Source organism: Poeciliopsis prolifica, unplaced genomic scaffold (assembly GCF_027474105.1).
Source record: "Poeciliopsis prolifica strain line A6 unplaced genomic scaffold, Auburn_PproV2 SCAFFOLD097, whole genome shotgun sequence".
NCBI lineage: Eukaryota > Metazoa > Chordata > Actinopteri > Cyprinodontiformes > Poeciliidae > Poeciliopsis > Poeciliopsis prolifica.
The window spans coordinates 171,259-189,399 of NW_026562472.1; the positions used below are offsets into that span (position 1 = coordinate 171,259).

General features: G+C 39.9%; 1 protein-coding gene across 1 annotated transcript in view; it reads right to left on the reverse strand.

Annotated features, from left to right (window-relative positions):
• The window catches only part of LOC129353813 (neural cell adhesion molecule 2-like), a 269,675-nt gene that overhangs the window by 48,457 nt on the left and 203,077 nt on the right, over positions 1-18,141 (reverse strand). The window contains 4 exon segments of the mRNA XM_055023258.1: positions 4,738-4,875; positions 6,717-6,860; positions 10,175-10,381; positions 16,525-16,599. Coding sequence (XP_054879233.1) covers positions 4,738-4,875; positions 6,717-6,860; positions 10,175-10,381; positions 16,525-16,599 — 564 coding nt within the window.

An 18,141-nucleotide genomic window follows, 5' to 3' on the forward strand; every position in this document is an offset into this window, starting at 1 on the left:
AGCAGACTTGATGTTTTATCAATCAGCTGCAAACTGTTTATTGTTCTCTGCTGCAGCGCCGGGGGATGCAGCCCAGGCCAGGCAGGCACAAACCGATGGAGAAAAAACGGGACATGAATGCTGTTTCTCTTTTCTTTTTTGGCCGGAGGACGGAGGAGGAAGAAAGGTGGAGAAGGTAACTGATGTTGCAGCAGAGTTTCTTTGGGCTTCACCTCTGCTGAGGTGTGACCGCCACTTTAAAGGCGTCTTGGCTGGACACTGATTCCTGTCAGCACAGCCGCGGCTGCAGAGCCAAATCTGGAAAGTTACCAGCAGAAATTTATAGTTTTAATCTGAACTTTTTGGTGAACAGACTTTTTACAAAACACTGCAATAATGCAAAATGTTACCAAGTAGTTTTGGTCAGTTCCTGTATTTTAAGACAAAAATGTCTTAATATTGATGGAAAAAGCACAAGCTAATCTGGCAGATTATTTCACTTATTAATAAGGAGTTATTTGCTGAACCCTTTCAAATTTTTGCTTATTTTAACGGTACAAAGTTCTTAACATGTCCGTTGAGTAAATATATTTGTCCATTTATCCACAACAACTGGAACTTTTAATATCTAGCAGTAATTTTTGTAATTTATTAAAAGAAGATGAATTTCACTGCCTTCTATGGCGGGATTGAAATTACCGTAATAACCCAATGTTGGCTGGAACGTGTAGCAGAATTACGGTGCTGCAAATTTAACTGGATCATCGCGGACATGTTCGGACTAAAACAAGCCTTTATATTTTTCTAAAAAGTTACTTGTAAGTTAGTTTTGTCTTATTAAAGTGCAATAAGTTATTTTCGCTACAAAGTAGATCAAAAATACTTTGTGAGATTCGCTGTTTTTCATCAACCTGTGAGTCATCAGATTGCAAAACTATGGACTTTAAATTAATTCGATTAAATTGCAGATTTAGAAATGTTTGTAAGACATTTTTACAATGTTTTGCTCATACATGACGTTAAATGTGACGCCGTATCAACTACAGACTATAACTTGTGATTTAAAACCAGAAGTGTTTATCTGTGGGTGGAAACCGTCCTTTTTAATGACAAGTTATATTACAATAATCACTGAGAGTCAATGGCTTTTGGGCTGAAAATAAAAATGCGGCGCTGGAGGTAAAGTGAGGCGTGAATGAGAAGCCGACCTCATGACAAAATATATTTCCACTTCCTCCAAGGCTGAGGCAGGAGGCTCGTATTTGTGTGCCCCATGACAGTCTGTGGCATTTAAGTAAATGTCTCTTCTATGTATGTCACCTTTATTACCCCTCTCTGCACACCTTTATGCCAGAGGCTAAATTAAAAGCCCCTCTGGGCCGGGGACAGCTGCTGCCCCTGAAACAAATGGGCATGCAGGAGGAAAAACACCAAAAAAAGCAGCTTGGACTTCACTTTGCTCACTACCTCACTCACTCAGACCTTTTCTGTTTGGAGGCAGAGCCGATTAGACCAAAGACTGGAAACATTTCTGCAATAATTGCTCACTTTGTCAGATCAGACTGGACGCTTGGCTAAAGCCTGTTAGCGTTAGCGGCTAAAGCCTGTTAGCGATAGCGGATACAGCCTGTTAGCAATAGCGGCTAAAGCAGAGGCTGCAGCGTTGTGCAGACATCTTTGGAAAGAGAAATCAATTATCCGTTCATTAAAATGCTGTAGCACCAAAATCTATTTAAAAATTACTACAAAATAAGAAAAAAGCTTAGAAAATACATAAAATTAGTTTTGGAAACTAGTTTAATACCCCATGATTCACAGATATGTTGCAAAATGATGCATATTTTATTTGTTTTCTTCAAATTTTAAACTTTTTGTCGACTTTAGTTCTGCATGACTCAGAAAACTGAATAAATTCGATCAGTTTAGGTTTTTTAAGCAGTTAGCATGTTAGCTAGTCTGGAAGCTAAATCTTTCATTATTACATTTTCAAATGTGATTACTTTAGTAACCTTTAGACCAGTGGGGTCCAATATGGGGCCCCAGGGCCATTTGTGGCCCCTGGACTGATTTCTGCAGTTCAAAGTTGATGTAAATGTTTCCTGTAGATACAGATTGAGACTTTTTGATTATGTTAACTCTCTTTTACGTTTAAGTTGTTGTAACTTATCAGTTACTATTTGGTCTATTTTTGCAATAAATAAATATTTTTTTCAAAGAATTATTCATAAACAAACCACATGTCGTCATGCGTGGACATTTTTATTGGATAAGTTCTTATTTGTAATTTAAAAAGATAGAATTTAAGAGTCAGACGCCTTCAATGCATTAAATTTAAATATTTAAGAAACAAAGGGCAAATTTGTGGTTTTTGGTAACAGTAATGGGTTGAAATCTACTTCACAACAAACAAAAGTCTTGCCAGGAGAAATGATGAGATCATGAAAGGCAGGAGCCAAATACACTTTGTTTTTGTTTTGTTGTTATCCTTCAGCAGCTCGGCTTTTCCCCTCTTTGCTGTTGTGCTGCAAACCTGATAACGTTCCAAAATTCACCAAGGGGATTTTCTCCAAAAACTTCATAAACGGCAACCTGGAAAGCCGGCGGAGGATCCCTCTGAGCCGTGTGGTTTCAAAGCTAACAGTTAGCGCCCCGTCAGGTGCTTAAACAAATCAGATGGTATCTGCTGCAGGGCGAACATCCTGTAAGACGGGGCGAGCAGAGGCTTTCTTCCTGAGGCAGAGAGTTTATCAAGTGTGGCTGTGAGCTCAGCAGAGCCGCCGCGCGCAGCCTGTCCCATCGCAGCGCCACATGGCAAGTGTTGCATCACTGCAATAATGGGCCGCGCCTCATTGAGCAGGCTTATTGGATCTTCCACAGAAGTGAGGTAAGTGGTGTGCTAAATTAAATGCAATTCATACTTTTTTGGGCTGGGGCCCGCGCTGCTATTACATTAAGTGTGAGAGAATTACATAGGCAGAGACAATATTGCAGCTGTTGGAGCATTAAAGACGTTGGTGGCTTTAGTGAGATCACATTTCAATCAAGCCGGCAGTCTCAGGTGACTCACCGTAAATGAGAACAAATGAGGAAATTAAAATGACATCCATTGATTTCTGGACCGCAGCACCCGGCGCCATTACTAATTTTATTTTTCAGTTGCGTTGGAGAAGAAAGGGAAGAGAAAAGTCGCACTAATAGAAGCTTAAGAGGCAAGCGAGCCAGAAAGTGAGTTAACCCGGCTGAATTTGCAGAAGATGACGGCTCTATTGTGAACTAATGGAGAAATCTGGAGGAGTTTCACAGCCACTGATCCAAGTCCAGATCATCCAGGCCTGCTTAAATCCACTTCCAGGTCAAAGGTTCACAGTTTGATTTTGTCTTGCAGTGTTCAAATAATGTTCAAATATTGTTTTTTCTTGGTACGTTTTCCAACTTTTAGTTTCAATTTACCATTTAATGACATAAATTATTATCTTTATTTATAATATATTGTGATGAAAATTGTATATTTTAGGCAGGATCAAAGTAACTAAATGTTATGTTTTGAGATCAGGTCCCTGAGAAAAAAACATCAATTTAACAAAATATATCCAAATTTTAATAACTTCTAACATCTAAAATATAAGCCAACCTTTTAAATTACACAGATGAAAGAGATATTTATTAATATTTTATATTGAAATGTTTAAAAATACATTTACAAAAATATTAAACATCTTTAAAAATGTTTTAAAAATATTTTCAACCATTTTTATATTTTAAAAAATATTTACATGTTTTAAAATATATTTTAAAAATACTTTTAAAATAAATTTTTTTATAAAAAAAAATTTACATTTTAGCAAATATTTAAAAAGTATTTTGTAACAATTCAAAATATATTCAAAAACACTTCAAAAATGTTTTTGAATGTTTTTTTCCAACTCAAGCCCTTTCCAGGATCTGAAGCCTCCAAACGAGGCGATAGTTTCATCACACAGTGAGAAGACTTGTTCCATTATTGCACCTTTGACCTTTGCCACCTGAACAAAAGCAACGATTCATGTTGAGTTTAAAAAAACAGGAGCACCAAAACAACTTGTGTATGCAGAGGGAGCCGGTCCCTAATGCGCGTCAATCTGCTGGCACCGTGCGAAGAGGAGCACATGTGTGCCTGGAATCCAGATGGATGTTTTTGTTGCTTTATCCGAATCGAGGAGACAAAGACCAGCTGTGCAGCTTTTTTAGTTTAACTACATTTTCCAACTGCTGTGAGAGATTTATTTTGTTGATTCTTCATCCCAATTTTTTATGATTGTGTCAAGATTTGTGTCAAACACAAACACCTGGTTGTTCTCTAACGCTGGAATCATTTTAGTTAACACGGAAAACATTTATTCAACACTTTAAAAATTGAACACTTACTCTGGTTTTCACTTATTGGCTCTATTCAGTTGATTCGTCCTTTAACCAACTGGTGCAAAGTGAATCTGGCGTCTAAATTTAGTCGCAGATATTAAACTTAACAGCCAAATTTGATGGAGAACGAGGATTAGCCATTATGTCAGCTGTGCTTCTGATTGGCTGGTCAGCCCTCCTGAATGTTAAGATGCTGTCATGTCCAAGAAACCAGTTTATGAAGCTCAAAGTGGAGCTAAAGAACCATCAGTAACTCAAACTGTTGACAGAACCCTCTAGCAATGGAGCAAACGGTTGTAAGAAGCTAACAATTTAAGAACTACCTGGCGTAAAAGCAGCAGTTTAAATGATCAGACTCACCGTTGACGACCACAGCTATGTCCACGAAGTCGATCTCCCCTCTGGCCTCCACGCTGGCCTCGCAGCGGTAAACGCCCTCGTCCAACTTGGTCACCTGGCGGATCTGCAGGTTGTTGTTGGGCAGCACCTGGAACCTGCCTTCACGGGTCGGGAGGAGAGGAGGAAGCAAAACAACAGCGGCGTAAGAGGAGCAGGAGATAAATGCCATCTGCAGTCCAGCGCGGTTAGTCTGTCAGTCTGAGCCGCAGCTCATTTACCTGATAATGTCCACACAGATAAACACGAGCAATTACAGCTCAGCTCTGTTGGGCCTCTATCTGCCCGGCCCAGCTAAGATATTTGTGTCCCCGCATCACAATTAAGAGAGAAATGATTAAAGAAGGAGGAAAAAAAACACACTTTCATCACTGTAGTGTCACTGAAGATTTGAATTTCAATTAAAATGTGACAGATTCAAGGATTCAAAGGGTCACTCTTTCCAATCAGAGCTTTTTTTTCTTTAAGAGAGAGTTGTAAATCAAGGAGGAGGGGAGAAGAAATAATGAGCGGTAAGCGCCGTTCGCACTGCATTACTGATTCTACAGGAAAGGAAATGACTAAAAATGAATTCCTCCTTTGAGTGCTTCTCTCCCTCCATCTTCCTTTTTCTCTTTGCAAATTAAGTAGACCATTCTCCTGATATTTAACACTGTTAAAACGAAAAAGGGTGGGATTACCAGGGAGAGCTCTATAAATGGTATAAATCATCTTTTGCTTAAAGGGAACAGAGGAGGGCTGACAATGAGACTGTGAAATCTCCCATGGAGAATTGGCAGCACAGGATAAAAACACCAATTTTTCTGCTGTTTTCATGTTTTTTTTTCTCGTTTTTCTGGTGTGTTTTTAATCTCACGGGGAAGCGGCGCATTTGAATGTCACCCATCCAGCAGCGCCATAATCCATCCTCTCACAGAGGCTTGTTAACATGGTCTCTGTCCAAATTAGGTGCCTCCTCCATTGGGTTTCTATTCATAGATTTTTATACCCTTGTCTCATTGTGAATCCAACACAAAGGAAGGGAAAAGCATTTCCTAGAGAACTGAGTTTTTGGCACGTTTTCAATAAGAGGAAAAAACATCCTGAGCTCAATATTCCAACATTCAGGTTCAGTTCCTCTGAGAATGGCTTTTTTTACAGCTTTTATGGTCCAAATTATTAGAATAACCAGCGCCGACTGGTAACCCACACTGTAAAGTTATTTGCAGGGTTATCACAGCTCCAAATCTAAATTGTGAGGTGCTGAAAATGACAGCTATTTCTCTGCAGGCCTGAAAATTTCTTGGCAAGTTTCAGCTGATCCACTGGGTGAACACAAACCCAGAAGAAAAATGTTTTCCAAATGAAAATAATCCAACCGCAGCATTAGATACAACTGTTGCGGCTTTAATTGGTACGTTTTGTTCCAGTTTTTAATGCACTCTGATTCAACTTTTGTCGCATTCTGCATTTCTGCAAGGCGGCAAAATTGCTGTGAAGTGCAAATAACGTTAATTATTACATTTCAGAGCCAGAAAACATAAAATCTTTTAAAAATTGAACATAAATAAAACACAGTTTCTCATTATTAATTTCAATGTCTGAAAATATCAGAACATTTTGTTTACTTGAGGGATGAAAATATGTTTTTAATTGGAAATATGCTGCAGGGACTGTTGAACTAATATTACAGAAAATGATACGGCAAGCACTTTTGCTATAAAATGATCAATAAAACAGGATGAGGGAGTTAAATAAATACACAAAATGCAGAATAGAGAGGATGATTCCCTGCAAAATCAGGAGACAAAAACCAGAAATGAATGGATCAGAAAACAAAACAGTTGATGTTTTAAATTATGCTAACTCACAAGTTACAGGAAAAACCTCAATATAAAGGTGAAGTTATGTTTCTATGGACAAAAGGGCCAATCAGAGTGAGTCAGGAAGTGGTGATGACTCACTGTGATGCTCCTCTGTGATTTCTCTGTCCTGGTAGTACCAAACCACCACCGGCACCGGCGAACTGATGACATCACACACCACCTCCGCCGTCTCGCCGTGCCTGAACTCCTGAGGCGACTTTACGTCCCGGAACGTCAGTCTCTCTGTGGAGCCAAACAAAAACACACATTCAACAAATGTTACAACATGTTTGGATAAATTGGCTTTTTAGAAAGTCTTCAAAATGTTGAAAAATACAAATTGGCCCATTTTACCAATGAATTCTGTAGTTTATAAGAACATTCAACAAAACTGGCAACATCTAAAATCAGACAGCAAGATGCTAGAAGGATTTAATACATATGACATCAAATCAATCTGCAACATTTCAAGGTCCAAAACAAACCATTAAATTCACCAAAGACGAGCAGAGGACTAAAAAATCCTAAGTCCTGGGCCTAGTCAAAGCCCAGGTCTCGTAAGACTCTTTGAACCAACATAAAACATTCTGAAAATGCCATCAATAATATTTATATAGATGTCTTGTATGAAACAAGATTATTTTTGGTGTTTATCTATAAAAATCATTTTCTTTAACAGATAAAAAATAAGGATGAGCATTTCTGAATATTTAATGGAATCTTGTTTTTATCCTTCCAACCTTTAATTATCTTGAGATCAAACTGATGTCAGAGAGAAAACTGCAGGATAAATCTTAATGAAGTCAAAGAGGAAGGAGCCAGAAGATGGATTTAAGTATTTAGTTTAATTTTTTGAAGTGAAATCTCTTTCTTTTTGTCAGTGTGTATTAGGGTGTCCTAATTTTTTTTCACAGAGCTGAACAAATATACCAGGACTGAAAGAAAAGCCCTGATAAAATGGAAACCCAGACACTTTGGTCTGAAGAGCCTCTTCAGCGACTGAAGAGCCGCAGCAGATCCGTCTTTGGGCCTCATCAGCGCCTCTGATGCGGCCCAAAGACGGCTCTGCCGGCAGAGCCGCAGCCACACGCCATCACCTGCGTGGCGCATCATGAAGGCGTGAATAAATCAGCGCCGGCTCTCCGATCAGTCTTCTCCGTTAGCGAGGCTCCGGCATTAGCATTTCAGCTGGGTGATTTATACCAGGCGGCTCCCTAAAATGAGCTTTGGCTCCCCGACTGCAGCCGCCGCCCATCAACGTGTCTGGAATCTCGCCGTCTTCATTAACTCCCAGGATGCCTGTGCATGTTTCTGTCACTCACTCCGCTCGTCGCTCCCTCTGCTGCTCTTTGCTCATTTCCAAAAAAAGACGCTCCTCATTCCTTCTTCTGTAAAGTTTGAATACTCCTGCTGTCAGTTATTTACTCTGTTTGTATCCATTTCCTGCTTCCTTTTATAGCCACGATGCTCGACAAGAGAAGGAGGAAGGGGAACATCGTCTCTGGAGAAACGCTGCTGCAAACTTGACATCAGCAAATTGAGGAAACACTCAGCAGAGTTTCTGCTCTCCTGTTTGCAGAAACGCTGGAGTTAAATCAGCCAATTTCCCTCCGTCCACATCTGGACAGATGATATCAGCCTATCAGGCACTTTAGTCAAATACGAAAGAATAAACGAAGAAAACTGAGGTCTAATTTATAAATGATTTCATTATAAAGGACTTTGGACACCCCTGACCTTATGACTTGAGCGTTTTCCAGGATTTCAAGCACCTGAATGGACCTTATATGTAGCAGGAACATTTCCCAGGACTTTTCCAAGCTGGAATTTGCTGCCTTTCACAAACATGTGGAAGTGGATGAGATCAATAATTCGGAGGGGTGACCCAGAGTGTGTGTGGAAAGGTGTGTGTGTTCTTTAACCCGGAGGTCAGACTGTTCTGTCCAACATGCTGCAGACCAGCAGGTCCACCGGCGGGACGCCGGGCTCCGGCTCTTCGTTGGCATTCTGCTCATGAAGCTCACGCCGCCGCGCCGCCGCGCGCGAGCGGCGCTCGGTTGCCAAGGAAACAGCGGTGCTGGTTACGCGGTGAATGAGGCTATGACTGAATGGCGGCAGGTGGGATTGAGGCTGAGACGTCTCAGCTAATGCTTCTCTGGGAGAGGAAGGGAAGACAGCAGCGCAGCAGGTGATGAGTTCCAGAGCGCGTGTGAACGCGTCGGTTTCCCTGGAGTTAATCCTCGTACTTTTGACGTTTCTTCTAATTAAACTTGGTGTTGTCTTCTGATCATGCACAAGGGTATTTAGTCAGTCCCTTCACGGGGCTCACTGGGTAATTTCTAAGTGAGGAAATCTTGTGCTTTATTGTTAATTCATCACATGTAGCGTTTCTGGCTTTGAACAGGAAGGAGTGTTCTTTTTTTTGCTCCTTTTTCCAGTTAAGGTCGGGTCATTTCAAGGATGGAAGCTTTCAAATGTTATACATTCAGAGTGTGTGCACAGTGTGAAATGTAGCAAATTATGGGCTTATGTTAAATAATCTTATATCCTGTCATTATTTATGCCTTCCAGTGGCTCCAGAAATGGACTCTATGGAAGCCCAGAGGTGACAAAATGTCATTTCCAGGTACTTTTTCAGGTACCTGTGAGTTGGAGCTTTATAAACAAAATTGATTTGAATTATAGGGATATAGATTCATACCTGATTGGTTGACTGGGGCATCAATAGCCCCGCCCACTGACTTTGATGACACAAACTAATTAAAAGTCATCTACTATGCTTCCTTGAATAGGTTAGGATAGATTTATGGGTGATGCAAAACATTTTTTGGCACAAATTTGTTCTTAGATGATGAGTTAGTTTAATTCAGAATGAGATGTTTTAGGGCGTCTGTCTCAGGCTGCAGCTGGCCACGCCCCCCCAACTCAACATTTACACTTGCACATGAAAATGGCTGAAAAACAGACTCAATTACACAACTGTACATCTTAGAAAAGCATTAGTAGAGCCTCCTGCACAACCCAAAAGTATCCACCAAGTGATTTATGGAAATCAAAACACTTTTCCAGCAGCCATTGTACAGCGCATGCAGTTGTTTTTAGAAGTGGAAATAAGAAAAGTTAGGCTCCCTTTAAGCGTTCGGCTTCATTATGTGCTCAATGAGCAAAGGGCAGAAAACTGACTGCTTGCATGAAGGAGAGTCTCCGTAGCGATGGGGTGACCCCCTGCCTCATAACATCAATGGGCCACAAAGGCCAGTTAGACAAAGTGCCAGGTCTCTCATTAAGCCTGGCAGGATCCGAGTCCCGTAGGCATCGCTCGCCGTTATTATCCTTTAATCATGAACACAGATTCACAGGAGCCACAGGCACACATGGACCTCAGGTTCAGGGGCATCCTTAACAGCTTGTGCCGCAGATGAGAATATGAATCAGCTGTGATCAAAACCTAATTTCAAAGCTTTATTCTATTCGTGTCTGACTCTCCCCAGGAGGCCAGCGTGGAGCATCTGCAGGTTGCTGTGAAGTGCGGTTGCATGGTAACAGGCGAAACTTACGGTAGATTTCGAGCACCACCGACGCCTCCTCCACGTGGCCGCTGTCGTCGGTGGCCTGGCAGCGGTAGATCCCCGCGTCCTCGATGATGGCGTTGTAGATGATGAGTCGGGATCGGGACGCCTCCGTCTGCAGATTCATTCGTTTGCTGCTTACGATGCGCTCACCCTGAGGGTTGAACCATTCCAGCCTTGTGGGGTCACCGATCGCTGGACGCAGACAGAGAAACAGGAAAACGCAAATGAAACCTACTTCAGACGGAGGCTGTGAGCCAAGACTCAGAAAGAGAAATCACTTTGGGGTGATGGATGCTAGAAATGGGGAGACATGTGCCAAGATGGCTACCACAAAGCCCAGATCATCACTCCTTCACTACCATGGCAAACAGATGGTTTATCATGTGTTATAGTCAAGCACTTTGGTATCATCGAAATTGTGAATGCTTTTCATTGTCAGCTCTTTCAAACCACCATATATGTTCGTTTTCTTTGTGTTTAACATGTTAACTAAGGTTTGCAGACTGCATGATTGGAAAGTCATATGATGGGAATCAACGATTGCTTTCCAAAGGTACGCTGACTGCACGCTTCTTGACATTTGATTGGATATGATTTAGCTGCTGCTTCCCCTTTTAAATGCAGAAAACCCTACAGACATAAAAACGCTCCGATCAGAACCGAACCTGAACCGGGATGTCCTCACGCGCCCCATGAAGCAAGACCTGGTACAGCTACTTAAGGAGATGACAGAGCCATCTGCAAGCAGCAGGTGCCCCTCGTCTGGAAGGCGTGTTAATAAAACAGCGACTGTGTCAGCCCATTATCTGGCTTATCCATCAGCCCAGAACAAGACCAGAGACAGATCCTCATTTTTACAAATTCCTAAATAGGAGAAGACGGCGGATTTCTGCAAAACCCAGAGGTAAAAGAAGCTGACAAATTAAATACAAGACGCCCTTGAGCAAAACCGAGGTGTGACCTATATGGTCTATAGTGGTGACTGTAGCCTGGATGTGGAGCAAACAAATACGCTAACTCTCCTCCTCTGCCACTTTTTAGCTTCAAAGCACACTGATCGTACACCATCCCTGCACCCAGCAGATTCCTTTGCCTCATGTGGGCACTTGAAAGGAACAGATAAGTGCTCAGTATCACTGCAGCTGCCTTTTTCCACCTGCTAGCACCACAATGTTATCGCCTCTCCGCATTATACAGCCTTCTGAAAGCACATACAGTTATGAGTTTGAGCTGATGCAACCGGCATGGTGACAGCCCCATTTGAATCAAAGATGATGGGAGAAGACAGGAGTGTGCAGCGTGCCGGCCCGTTCTGCACACTCAGCCTGGCATCCCTCTGTGTGTCTTAACATCTGCGTGAATAGCACATCTTAAAATCTGCATAAGCTCCGGCGCCACGGCGACATCTTGGCAGGAAAAGTAAGCGCTGACTGAGAGGTGCGATGGCAGGACAATGATGACCACTTCTCCAGAGGCTAGCAAAATGCAGACACGGAGGCATTCTGATTTATCAACGCTGGCAGCAGCGAAACCCTCGTTTGGAGATTAGAAGAGGCTTGGAAATGTAAAAAAAAACAACAAATATGTAAAGGTTTCTAGAACTGAAGCATGGAGCGGATCGCCTGGCATGCTGCAAGAGCAAGATTACAGTCTATAAGTGTCTACTGGAGCCAATATTTACCAGGAACATCCCTGTAAAACTCAAGGAAGAACCAGTTTAAAGCAGGGAGGGAACGTTCTCAGTCATTTATGTCTTTACAGGAAACGCACTGGAATCCAACGAAAACAGGATTCAAGCTGTTCCTCACTTTAAATACTAAAGTCAACTCAGAAGTTGAGTCACTTAAATTCAAATTTGTCAAACTGAAATGCAAAAATTATTTTATTGTGACGATTTTATTTGCTCTAAAATACAAGGTAATATTTTTATGAACAGAAAAATAGAATATTTGGCCTATTTTATAGAAATAAAGCAATAAACTTTTCTGAGGCTGATTTAGCTGCACATCAATTTGGTTTATTTTTTCACCACATTTAAGTTTAAAATCTACAAGATTTAGACTTTCTGCTAGAAAATAGTTTATTTTAATTGAAATTTTATTTTAAAAAATATCATATTTACAATGATTTATCCCCCAGGTTGGAAAGCCTGCGTACCGTCACCCTAATTTTTATTTCTTTCCACAGTTTCTCCATCAATTTCAGAAAGTAAAACATAAAACCTAATAATTGACAGTTGACCTATATTTAGATATTTTTAATAATGTTGATCAGATGCTACTCTTATGGAGGACAGAACACAAAACCAAAGAACTGGAGTTTATTACCTTTTCACAAAAAATACTTGCAGACATTTTGTGCCATCTTACTCTTTTTCTAAGTTATTTATGTTTTTATTTATTTTACTGCTTTCATCTGAAACCAGGGGGAGATTATGAGCCGCTCTGTTATTGGGTAAAACCAGACAAACCCTGTAAGTTGTCGTTGCTGTGATGTCACTGCAACTTTAAGGTGAGGCAACACTTCGTTCTGACATATTTAGATTCTTTCCACCTGTTTTTATTCAATAAATGATTAATTGAGTTGTGAAATATTGGAGAGAAACAAAAACTGGAGTATTAAATCAGTATTTATGGCTTTTTAAAATTTTAAACCTACTGTCACAAATGTAAATATCTGGACACACACTTCTGATCACATGAGCCTGATAAAAATGACACAAAATCAACAGTTTTTCAGAGATTTTTCTTTCCTCATCGAATAACTCAGTGCATAAAAGAGATGGATCAATTTTATTTCTTTATTTTTTCCACACTTCTCTACCAGGAGCGCTAACAACTGTGAAGGCCACTGGGATAAAACACTCAGAAAAAACACACAATTAAACCAACCTAGCACATTTAGACAGGCCTGTTCCCATAATCTTTAGTAATTGCTTCAGCAGAGTAGCAAGGTTAAAATGATTAATACCTACAAAGCAGAACAGCTGCTAACAGGGTGGTTAAGTGTTAGCAGGTAGCAATTACCACAACGACCATGAAGGTTGTAATGTTCCTTTACAGCAGAACTGGGGAAAAACTGCAGGTTGGGTTGAGTTAACAAACACAAAATGTTTGGAGAAAAACCAAACCACCCCAAAATATAATGTTTTTACCCGCACAACTAACACAACACAATGTTTCAATAAAATAAAAGGGAGTAATAAATTATAATGGGTCTGAAGCATGAAATCTAGCAGGTTTGTCTCATTGTAAATAAATCATAAATGTTGATGTTTCTCTATTATCTTTGGATTTTTTGAGTTTATTCTCAGCAGCTATATGAGTTGCTCATTTTTCTAAAATGTTTATATTTGTCATTTGTATTTTTTTTGTGAACGTTTCTTCTTAAGTTTGTGCCGTTTTCATATTGTTGGGGGCCGGACAAAGTCACTTTGAGTACCACAATTGGCCCCTGACCCACATTTTGATCACCACTGCTTTATAGCAGTGTGTCTAAAGTGAGGCTGGAGGGCCATTTGTGGTTCGTGGATTGATTTTGTTCGGCCCAAAACAAAGATGCAGATAATCAGGCTGAAAGTTAGTTCCAATGTAAATTTTGAAACAAAGTGACCCAAATCCTGCTCTTAATACTGAAAATAAACTTATTCCATCAAACTAAAAAGAAATTCATTTATTTTCAAATAGAGTAAATTAGTATTAGGGCCCCTGCAGTAAAAACTTCAGACATTTACTTGAAAAAAGTCAAGTTTTTAGATACATTTTTTACAAAAAACAGACAAATCACTAAATTTCTAATATTTTGGTGAAAATTTCCTCCTTTTCTTACTGTCGTAAAAATCTCTCTAAAGCTAATAAATATCAAGGTACTTTATTTGCTTCCTTTTGACAAAAAGTTTGGACACCCCTGTCAGGTTTCTGACGATCATAAAAACATCCAAACAACAAAATACCTGAAAGAACAAGAAGACACAGGAACAAATTGACTTTCTTTCAACTACTTAGCTCCAACTTCTTCCTAAGGTCAATCTAAAACTCCCAACTTTTTCTCTTTCAGCTTCTCCTTCCCCTCTTAGCCTCCCACAGTTTCTTTTTCAAAGGCCATGTGACAGAAAATAAAGCTTTTTGTGCTGAGAGGGGAAGAACAAAAGCCGATCCTGCTGATGGGAAGCCTCTCAGACTTTCTCCTTAAAAGCAAAAATAAGTCACCAAGTGTCAAATCTTCTGTTCTGGGACAAAAGCTGAAAGTGGTTCCACTGTTGGACCCAGTGGTTCAAGCTTTCAGGTATTTGTTAGCAGGTGAAAATGCAGCAGCTCAACGCTATAAACGATCAAACTGCTTGTTATCATAAAAAGATCACTTCTTCTATGGCTTTAAAAGCATCTGATAGCAACGCAGCTACAAAAATATTAAGTTAAAGTGATTAAAATACTCCTGCTGTGGTGACATCATATTCATAATATTTACTAGTTTACATTCTTGTAAACAAGGTTTTTAGTCACATAAAAAGCCAAATAAACAAATTTATTTTCAATTATTCTAACAAGATACTGAGTTTCCTTAAATCCAGACAAATAATCCACCTGTTTAAAGTTACTTTTGATCTATAATGAGTTAAAAACGGCAAAATGTAATGTTTCAATTGTTAAACTTTGTTTTTATTGAGTAACCACTTCTTACTGAAATGTGCTTGATTGATGGTTTTTGCTTCCGTTAAATTTATAATATAAATTACTCAACCTGGAGAAATTAATGGTTAATTGCTGATATATTATGATCCAGATTGTGAAAATCAGACTGTATGATTTAAATATGCAGTTAGTTAAATCATGATTTTTACTCACAAACTAAAAACTAATGACCAATTTTTCCTCTTTATTTTAATGAGATTCTAATCTGAGGTCAAAGGTCAGGAGAACCCAATTAGATTGGGTAAAAAGTTCAGCTACATACAGATAAAAATATCTCTGCTTTTCTTCTAGGATGATTAATAACAGAAAGAATATTTTATTCTGTCCTCAAGGCTCCATCTGGACTCACAGGGCCGGCCAAAGCCTTTTTGGGGCCCGAAGCAGATTTTCACCAGAGACCCCCCCCCCATACCAACATATCAATTCATCATATCATATTTATTGTTTCTAAACTGCTCTGTGTGTGTAACACGCCCGCTATTATAATTAGCATCGTTTACTTGACGCAGTGTGAAAATGAACCACAGCAGCTGAAAATGTAACAAATGTAAAAAAACACCCATTAAGTTCCAAATTATTGTAAACAGGTTAACAAGTTTGATATCCTAATATCAGTTGATGTCAGAACTTGACCTATTATTTGTGTAATTGTATTGATGAATGCTATTTTAAATATAAATATATATTTATAAATGCTAGCTTGGTGCTCTATCTTAACTGAAAGCCAGAAAAGCCCCTTTAACAGCTCAGACTTTTTGTTTGCAGGTTCATTTCAGCTTCCTGCGTTTGGCAGAACTTCCTGCCAGCATGGTAACAGTCCAGGGAGAAAAAGGTGACACAAACACTTCCACATTTTCACGCCACTTCAAAAGCTTTTCCCTTTTTCTGTAAGCCTTTCACATTAAAAGCTTTTTTTTTCCTCCTGATTTTATTCATTTCCTGTGTTTCTACCCCATTTCTTCACTGCTCAGTGTGCTTTAACTCTCCCTCTCAACCCTCCAAGCGCGTTTCTACCCTCTTGATTGTTAGCCCCCTGTCGAGCGGGTTGGCAGGAGAGACGGCAGCCGGTAGGAGGCGGGCCGCTCCTGCCAGAAAGCACGGCCGCCCCGCCGAGCCGCCGTTGGCCCCGACAACGGCTTATTTGCTGCTGCGCACATGTGGCGTTCACAAAGGGACAAACGCAGTGACAGGCCATCCAGCAAACACACCCACAATCCTCACAGCGCCTCACCGCTACGTGATTTATGGGGATTTTATGGAGAAGAAACATTTTGTACAAACAGAAACCTGAAATCCGCCCAGACAGAGTTAAAGAGGAGCTGCTAAAGCAAACGAGGAGGATTAGCAACTGATGCTGCTGTGGAATATCATCTCTGCTAAGCTACTGCGCTGTTAGCATGTCACAGCAACCTTCTTCAGTCAGAAGCCTCTTCAGATTTGTGGCAGCACTGACTGCTACCTGAGATATTTCCTGTCTACAATATTAACATTTAAAATATCGTCTTTTAGAAAAACAAAATGTCTTTAGTCAGAGGTGACTTTGAATTTGTTGTATTACAGACAGCTACTGGAGAACTTTGAAGAATTTTGCATTAAGATGAGTTACAATAGCATTTAAATTTCAGATAAAATGTTTGAAATTACCTGTGCAGATGAAGAATTTGGATTCTCCGACGCTTAACTCCACCTTGTGCAAGGATATGGAAACCTGCAGTGAAGCTGGGAAAGACCAGAGAATAAATAAAGATTAATACAAAAATGATTTGGACAGCATTTTCTGCTCAATTCTGCAACAAGTGTGTCTGCATATATCTGAAAGTCTTTCATGCAGAAGGTTTTCACACATTGTTTGATTTTGACTAAATCTTAACCACCTTCAGTCAGAATGACCGACTTATTGTTCCAAGATGTTTGCGCGACTCGTTGGATCCGACCCGCTGCCTCGCCGTTTGCAGGGACAATGGTTTATGATTGGAAGAAAAGAGGGGCAGGGTTTTAACGGACAGCAGTCGATATCACTTCTGTTTGATTTGCTGGAGAAAATATTCTGGATCTCTGAATCTGAACTGAGAAAGAAATAAATAAATCCTGTTTTGTAAATCGAGCTGAGAAACATTTTATACCAAACAAATATTCCACTTATGCATTTTTATGTTGTTTCTGACCTTTGGTCCTCTTTGTGATTGTTCAAACTTGACCTGTGACCTCACCTCAGGTGTGTTGAATGCATCAGTAGAAGGAAGGTGGACGTCTCTTGTTTCTCCAAAAGGCTTTTTGATTTATAAACTTTATAAACTGACAGCTAAACTTGAGTTTCTTTACATCAGAACATGATGTGCTGTGTTTAGCCTACTTTGTGTTGCCAGACAGGTGCAAATTCAAATTATTACTTAAACCATGTAAAAAAAAATCATAAAATAGTTGATTTTCCAATGAGTAATTTGATGTATTTACTCAAAATATCCTAATAATTTGTAGAGTCACTAATAATAATAATCAATTAATAATTTATTATTTATTATAATATAAGCATAATTTCCAAATTTTTCCAGTGTTTCAAGTTAATAGAAATGGTCTTTTTGGTTAACACTAAAGGTTGTGACCTGGTGATAATAGATGGAGCCATTAAAAATCTAAATACGTTTCAACAACAATACATTTTTCAGACTGAAAATACCTTTTATAGCTCAAACACTTCTACATATTCCATTGTAATGGCCACTAAAATGAGACAATAGGAGTTTTTACACCTGAAAAACAGTAAGAATGAGAAACAGAGATAAAGAGCTCTTTAAATCTGGGCTTGCTGGGGAGGAGGATGTGTCTTGATGTTTAATGAGCGGTGATTGGCAGCTCTGCATGGAGGAGGTCACTTTGAGGCCAGAGGCTCCTGATGCAGAGCTGCAGTCAACACGTCGCCGTCTGGAGCTGGATATTTGATGAGCCTGTCAAACCCCACATATCCTTTTTTCCCCAATGTTGGAGCTGCAGTCCTCGTTAGGATCAACATCCCACCACACTCTCGCTGAATAATCATATTCTAATGGATGTTAATTCGCTCCACAACACTGGGAACTTAATAGTAGAGCTCAAGGCGCCTGTCAATAATCGGTGAAATGATGAAATCATTATCTGCTGTTTTTCTAGGAGGGATGGCTGCAGCCTACGGCAGCAACGCTCTCCAGATATCACTGGCAGCAATCTGCTGTGGCGCACAGCCGCCTATAGATGGCAGTAGATCGGCACTACTGTCTGAGCATG